General features: G+C 39.5%; 1 protein-coding gene across 2 annotated transcripts in view; it reads right to left on the bottom strand.

Annotated features, from left to right (window-relative positions):
• LOC143292388 (serine/threonine-protein kinase ULK4-like) overlaps positions 1–8,382 on the bottom strand; it is a 46,706-nt gene that overhangs the window by 18,220 nt on the left and 20,104 nt on the right. Inside the window, exons 20-23 of one of the 2 annotated variants that reach the window (XM_076602611.1) lie at positions 7,402–7,550; positions 5,984–6,105; positions 4,300–4,408; positions 2,753–2,764 (exon numbers count right to left, since the gene is read on the bottom strand). In XM_076602611.1, the coding sequence (XP_076458726.1) occupies positions 2,753–2,764; positions 4,300–4,408; positions 5,984–6,105; positions 7,402–7,550 (392 nt within the window). The remainder of the gene's footprint in view (positions 1–2,752; positions 2,765–4,299; positions 4,409–5,983; positions 6,106–7,401; positions 7,551–8,382) is intronic. The other variant, XM_076602613.1, reaches the window with a different exon arrangement.

The raw sequence follows: 8,382 nt of genomic DNA, 5'->3' as shown, positions 1-8,382 counted from the left end.
AAGGCCAGCACCAACACCTCCCAATACGCTGAAGCTGCTACAGGCAAAACGACCAGTTCACACTCCCCACTGCAAGGAACAAAAGGCCAGCACCAACACCTCCCAATACGCTGAAGCTGCTACAGGCAAAACGACCACTTCACACTCCCCACTGCAAGGAACAAAAGGCCAGCACCAACACCTCCCAATACGCTGAAGCTGCTACAGGCAAAACGACCAGTTCACAGCTCTTCAATGACACACACTCTCCTTGTCCGCATGACCAATAACACAGGACACGACATGTTGTAAAGAAAAATAACAAAAAGACAGTTATCAATGTGAACATACATACATATATATGTTCAAACACACACACACACACACATTCACACACACATCCACACACACACACAGATACGTTTGCACGCACACACACAAGCTAATATCACTTAGAGTGGAAAGACATAAATTTGAGGACTACACATGTGTGTGTGTGACTGATTCACTGGGTCATTTCAAATTTGTATGTGTCAATGACCGATGACCGACTCCAAAACTAATCCATGCTACTACAACTATTACACACACGCACACACACACACACATACTCACATACATACATGCACACTCACACACACATGAACACATGCACACACACACACACATATTCATATTCCACACAAAGATCAGATAGACAGATATACAATCTCTGACAGAGAGCAAACACATACTTTTCTAAATGCAATAAGACTCAAAGACACACAGACTCACACACAGACACACAAATCACACAAGTTTCATCTCATCACAAAATATACCAACTAAGCAAAACAAAGAAAAAGAGCTGTTTGCTGTATATTGTGTAAATATGTGAACTGTAAATAATTAAAACAATAAATGAAAAAAAAATGAACCACAAAAAAAAAAGAGAGAAAGAAATGTAACTTTTTATGAAGGGAAGATAAAGCACAGAAAAAAGCAGGCATCATCCGAAATATCGTTCAAGTGAATGCAAAATACCTAGCTGGCTATTTTCAGACAAGACAGTGATAGATTCTGGTGGTCTTGCCCCCCCTTTTTTTTCCTTGTGAAAGAATTATAACATGGAAAAGAAACCCATGAACACAACCTTCGTAACAGACAAACAAACATATCTCTGACTACTTGCAAACTGTTATTTATAATCATCAATGATATGCATAAAAAAGGCTAAGAAAATCCAACATGGTTAATATTCAGTATTCAAATATCTGTAAAATTAATCATCATGTCTCTCTTTTTTCTCATGAAAAATTGTAACAGGAATAACAGATAAACAAAAGAGATATGCTAACACATTTATTTGACATAAAACTACTAATAAACTGTTAATCTCCAGTAACATAAAGAAGTAAAAAAATTTTTAAAAAAAGCAGAGAAAACTTGAGCACATCTATCCACTATGGTTAATATATTCAAGTAACTGTAAATTAGAAATGATTAATATATAGGTACTTTAATGTTTTAAATTCAATGGACACATACAAATCACAGACAAGCATCTTGTAGACTGTTGAAAAAACAACACCCTTATATTCATGCACAGAAATCATGCCTGCTCTCTTTGTTTCTTTCTCTCTTTCAAACACACTTCCTCTCTCTCTCTCTCTCTTACACACACATACATAATGCCTGCACACAATCTGCCTCTCTCCTCCCCTGTCAGTATCTCTCTATGTCTCTCCACTGTCACTGTCACTATATCTGTCTGTTGTCAGCCTCCCCTACCTTCTTTACTCTTCCCCTTGTCCATTCTTCCTTCCGCTCTCCACCACGCCCCTACCCTATTGTCCTCGTTGTTATTCATCTATCACGATATTGTATTGTACATAAGTTCTATGTTTATGTTTGCACATGCTTATGCAGCTTTGACGTTGGTGTTGTGAATTGACTCTCGCTTTTTTCTTTTTTTTTTCCAATTATTATTTATGCCCAGAGGGCTGGATGTAAACAAGTACTTTGTGCTTACTCCTTTACCCTCGTAAAATAAAATTTCGTTCGTTTGTTCGTTCTCTCTCTTATTCTCACTCTCTGTCTTTCTTACACACACATACACAAGCACAGACACAAACAGAAACACGCAAACACACACACACTTTACATATCACGCGTGAGCACCCCCACACACATTTACATCACAGATACAACTTGTACACACATGTATCTCAGTTATCTAAATTCTGTCCTTGCTGATCACACAAATTCAATAACTGGTACATTCTGCATTAAATCATTGTACATCTGGAATCCACTTGGTCTTACTCTAACATCAAGACCTGTGTGAGTTTGTTGCCCAATATCTCGTTCAAGTCTGAGATAAAATGCAAACTGCAAATCCATATATGGACAGAAAGAGAGATACATAGATATATATTGAAAAAGACAACACTGAAAACAAAAATAATAACATGAGCATAAGCCAAAAAAAACAAACAAACCACGTGATAGTATTTTGCACTGACATAAATTTCCATACTGAAAAGAGAAAAAAAGAACGTAGTAAGAAAAAGTAATGTACACACAGTCACCTATTTAACATTCAAATCAAGTTCACTGTAGATGTTTTTTTTCTTTTCTTTAACAATGCTACAAATTGATAATCAATGTACATGACAGTGCACACAGCAAAAGGCCAAAACTGAAAGAAGAAATATTCCAAGAAAAAAAAAAAAAAAAAAAGCAGGAAAAGCTTCAGCTACAGAAGCAATCAGTAATACAGAAATCGGTATACCTTTGAGCTTTTCTGCAAAAACATCACACACAGAAACACGTCAGTTGTGCATGCCTTAACAGCACAGTGCTCCATGATTGATAGGCTGTTTTGAGAATGCCCATGATGATAACAAGTACACACTAACATACACCCCCACGCATATACATACAGGTAGTAATATCTATACGCAATAAAGCACAGTAGTCAGATGAACTAATATTGAAGTGGCAAACACAAATTTGTACTTATACAATAAAAAAACACCAAAAATAATAATGCTCGAGGGAGCGAAGGAAGTGGAGGAGGCGGTGGGTTGGCGTTGCTAAGAGGGCCAGAAATAGAGGGCCCAGAGTGTCCGCGAATCGACTGCGATCGCACCTCAATTTTAGCCCGACCTCCCAATCGAACCATATAATTATGTGACCTGGTTGAAGACAAAATTTGACAAAAAACAAGAACGCCAGAGAATCGACAGACAGACAGAAAATACGAAATAACTTAGCCATATGAAGAGCACAGGAACAGGAGTCATAATGGCTGCCGGAAAAAGAGGGCGCTAGCCAGCGGGACAAAGGGGAGGTTACCTACTTCCGGGAGGTTATCGGCCGTAGTATTTTCGTTTTCTCCGCATAGGCGGATAGTAGTTTGCACAGGACAGAAATGTCAGACCCCTGCCGGAGTCTGCACTAGTTGGGTCACGGTTAAGTATGTGTAATTAAATAATAACTTCAATAAACACCGCCACCACCCCTGCTCCAATCCTCCACTGACTTCCTGTTAGTCCTTTTTGCTCTTTTCACAGTACTGTACTGTGGAGTTTGTTTATTCTGTATGTGCATGTGTGTGTGTGTTCACTTAGGCATTACATCACTTGAAAAAAAACCCTATGTATGATGTTACAACACAAAGAAAGGATAACGTACGTCCTCGCATACATGCAAGCACGCACATGAGCACACACACACACACATCCACCTCCAACCCCCCACATATGCATGCACCATACAAATAATTATGAGCTTGTGAGTTCACACTCACACTAAAATACACACATACAAATATGTGTGAATGCATACAATCACAAACATATTTGCAAACACACACATATGCACACAATGAAGACATATTTACACACACACACACACACACACACACACACACACAGAGTCCAACCAGGGAACACACATGAGCTAAAAAAAACCGCAGATCTTCCCAAGGACAAATCCCTCATTTCACAAGGAAATATCTGATGTGTCGTCTAATATAATCAATGATAGAGGTACATTAAAGCAAACCACTGAACTGACCTAACAACAACAAAAAACCCCACAAAAAGTCATACAGTGCAATACAGCACAACACAACACAACACACACACACAACCCTCACACATACTCAAACGCTCATACAAACTGAGTGCATATGTAAAGATGTAATCAAGTGGGTGCAAGGAAATGAAAATGATGCACACACACATAAAAGATCTGTTTTCATTACATAAAAATAAAAACATAAACCAACCAACCAACCAAACCAAACCAAACCAATACAAAAAGCAGACTGACCCGAGGCTGCCTCAATGTTGGTCTCCCCACTCTCGATGCTCTTGACGTGCACCATCAGCTGTCCCAGCTGGGTCATGAAGTCATGGCTCACCACCTGGCTGCGGAACATCTGAACCAACACCAGTCATTATCATTGTCTTCATCATTGTCGTCGTCACTGTCATTATCACACTACCCTAACTGCGGAACATCTGAACCAACACCAGTCATTATCACTGTCTTCATCATCATCGTCACTATCATTATCACTGTCTTCATCATCATCGTCACTGTCATTATCACACTACCCTAACTGCGGAACATCTGAACCAACACCAGTCATTATCACTGTCTTCATCATCATCGTCACTGTCATTATCGCACTACCCTAACTGCGGAACATATGAACAAACCCGCATCATCCTGATTATGATCATTATCATGATCGTCATCATCGTTATCATCATCATATTCATTGGCATCATCATCACCATCACTGTTGTTGTCATCGCCACCATCACTGTCACTGTCATTACTGTCATCATCATCACTGTTGTTTTTGTTGTCACTGTTAACATCATCATCATATCTGGCAGTGGGAAACATGAAAACTACAACATACCACCCGGTAAACAATATTTTCAATGACAACAACAGATACTGAAAAAAATCTGTATTCAGATATGAAATAAAATCACTGAATTACTAAAAAAAAATAACATTTACACATCATTCTCAATCTTAACCATGGGATATGTACTTTTTCTTTACTTCTCCCTTTTTTTTTTAAATTAAAAAAAAAAAATCACACTGTTCCAAATACCCCTCTCTTTACCTGACTGGTCACCATGAGAGTGAAAAATAAAACTGTTCCCCATACACCTCTCCTTACCTAACTGGTAACCAGATTTAAAAACAAAAAAAACCCCGGCTTATTCCACAAACATCTGTCTGATCACCAAGTTAAAATTCACATAGTTTCACATACACCTGACCTTAACTCACTGGTCACCAGGTAAAAAAAAAAAAAAAAAAAATCTAGTTCCACATACACCTGTCCTTATCCAACTGGTCACCAAGTTAAAAATCACCTAGTTCTACATACACCTATCCTCACCTGACAGGTCACAAAGTAAAGAAAAACAAAAAAACAAGAGAGGCAAGGCCTTCAAGACTCACTTGTGATAAATTAAGTCCCCTAGCATTAATTACAGAGTAATTTCCCTTTTTTACTATCTGCACCAAAACGTTTGCAAAATAAATAAAACTTCCATGCTTAGCAAAAGAAGTTCCTGTTTGAACAAAAAATGATAATAATGACTCCTCTTGTTGTTGTGTCAGAATAAGAGATCAAAGTGCCAAGTTTAGAGAATACAAAAAATATAAATATAACAGTAAATGCAGTTTGCATATAATTAGCCTTTTTTTATTTTGTGGCCATCCCAGAGGTGCAATATTGTTTTAAACAAGATGACTGGAAAGAACTGAATTTTTCCTATTTTTATGCCAAATTTGGTGTCAACTGACAAAGTATTTACAGAGAAAATGTCAATGTTAAAGTTTACCACGGACACACACACACACGGACACACACACACACACGCACACACACAGACAACCGAACACCGGGTTAAAACATAGACTCACTTTGTTTACACAAGTGAGTCAAAAATCACAGTTCAACACATACACCTGTCCTTCTTACCTGACTGGTCACCAGGTGAGTGAAGACAGTCAACAGGGGCAGTGTGGCTTTCAAATGTCGCACCTGAGCGGCTGAGGGATGTTTTCTACCGGAGACCGCATCCAGACTGCTAAGCATCTCCCCTGCACAGGTGTAAAGGGGCTGTCACCTTGACATGGTTGACAGGAACACGTGTAATTCACATATAAGAATAGGGGCTGTCACCTTGACATGGCTGATAGAAACATGTGTAATTCAAGTGAAAAGGGGCTGTCAATTTGACATGGCTGACACCAACATGTGTAATTCACATGTAAAGTGGTGTCACCTTGACATGGCTGACAGCAACATGTGTAATTCACATGTAAAGCCAGTCACCATTACATGGCTGACAGCAACATGTGTAATTCAGTGTAAAGGTATGTCACCTTGACATGGTTGACAGCAACATGTGTAATTCACGTGTAAAGAGCCGGTCACCATTACATGGCTGACAGCAACATGTGTAATTCAGTGTAAAGAGCCGGTCACCATTACATGGCTGACAGCAACATGTGTAATTCAGTGTAAAGAGCCAGTCACCATTACATGGCTGACAGCAACATGTGTAATTCAGTGTAAAGAGCCGGTCACCATTACATGGCTGACAGCAACGTGTGTAATTCAGTATAAAGAGCCGGTCACCATTACATGGCTGACAGCAACATGTGTAATTCAAGTGTAAAGGTATGTCACCTTGACATGGCTGACATGTGGAACTGACTACCGATGTCAGATTACGCAAAACACTGCCAAGAGCAAATGGTGTCATCTGAGCTTGAATTTTTCAAAGCAGCATGATGAACCTTTGTCTTGCTGGTGACTCGAATTCCTGGGTGTCCCCCAGGACACCCTTTTCCAATTCCCATGGGAAATCAATGTTTTTGACTTGATTTGAATTTTTCATGGTCAGAGACATACAGTGGTGACAGTGATTTTTTTTTTCTTTTTTATACATTGTTTCAATATTTTCAACTTTGAGTTTTATATGGACTGAGTGAGATGTGAGTAAATTGGTCTTTTTGATGTTGTTTAACTCACTCAGTACGGCCAGTCCTCTCTTCTCCTCTACACAGACCCCTCGGATGTCCAGTGGGTGTCTGAATGACCCAACCTTTAGCTTCCGTCGTCAGAATTGTGGTATTCTTTGTCAACATTCACGTCTTCAGTATGAGCCTTCCGCTTGCAATATTTTGATGATGGTAATTGGGGTGAAACGCTGTTAACATCGTCTCTTTCGCCGTTCGTATGGAAAGAGTTAATCAACCTTTTCAACAAAGTTCCGTTTCTTTTTGATAGGTTTTATGAAGTGAGGGGTGACCAGAACCTGAAAATGGCCTCCTTGCGGTCAGCTGGTCTGTAAGCAACAGGATTTGATCTGATTTGATTTGTTGACTTACGCATGATGGAGGGGACCTGAGTGACCACCCCTGATACCAGCAGGTGGAGACAGTTCACCAGGTACTCCATGGCTGGCTGCTCCTGACTGGGGGTGCGCGCTCCTCGGGGAGTGCTGTGTCGGCTGTCGCGCTCCATGTACATCACCAGCCTGTCACCACAACACAAGGAGCGTTCCGTGCACAAAATAATCGCAGCGGTTCTCAGTGTATGGATATATGCTAATAGGAAATTTTCCTCCTAAAATTACGTTAAGTAACATACTTACCGTGACCCACTAATGCAGACACTGGCAGGGGTCTGACATTCCTGTCCTGTGCAAACTACTATCCGCCTATGCTGAGGAAAATGAAAGGAGCTATGGCCAATAACCTCCCGGAAGTAGGTAACCTCCCCTTTGCCCCCCTGACTAGTGCCCTCTTTTTCTGGCAGCCATCTTGACTGCTGTTCCTGTGCTCTTCATACAGCTGAGTTATTTTTTGGATTTTCTGTCTGTCTGTTGATTCTCTGGCGTTCTTGGTTTTTTGTCAAATTATGTCCTCAACCAGGTCACATAATTATATGGCGTGATTGGGCGATTGGGCTAAAATTAAGGCGCGATCGCAATCGATTCGCGGACACTCTGTTTTGACTCAATCGACTAAACAGAAATCACAAATTGTGCATTCGTGTTGTATGTTTTCTTCACAAGCATCACTGAAATTGTCTTCCAGCTACTTGACAGGTGTACAAGTATGTGTGTTTCTTTTTTATGCTTGTCAATGTCATTCGTTTTTTTTTGTGTTTTTTTAAAAAAATCATTGTTTGTTCAGTAGTTTTTTTTCTGCGTTATCAAAAAAAAAAAAAAAAAGAAAAAAAAAAGGAATTAAAATTTTTTTTTTTAAATGAAAGGAAACAGAAAAGAGAAGTCTAAATGGAGTATAATGAAGTCCAGTTTTGTTTGACTGTAAAATGTTTCATTTGAAAAGGAAACAACCTTCTTA

Source organism: Babylonia areolata, chromosome 18, assembly GCF_041734735.1.
Source record: "Babylonia areolata isolate BAREFJ2019XMU chromosome 18, ASM4173473v1, whole genome shotgun sequence".
Classification (NCBI taxonomy): Eukaryota; Metazoa; Mollusca; class Gastropoda; order Neogastropoda; family Buccinidae; genus Babylonia; species Babylonia areolata.
This window is presented reverse-complemented; position numbering and strand designations above follow the sequence as displayed.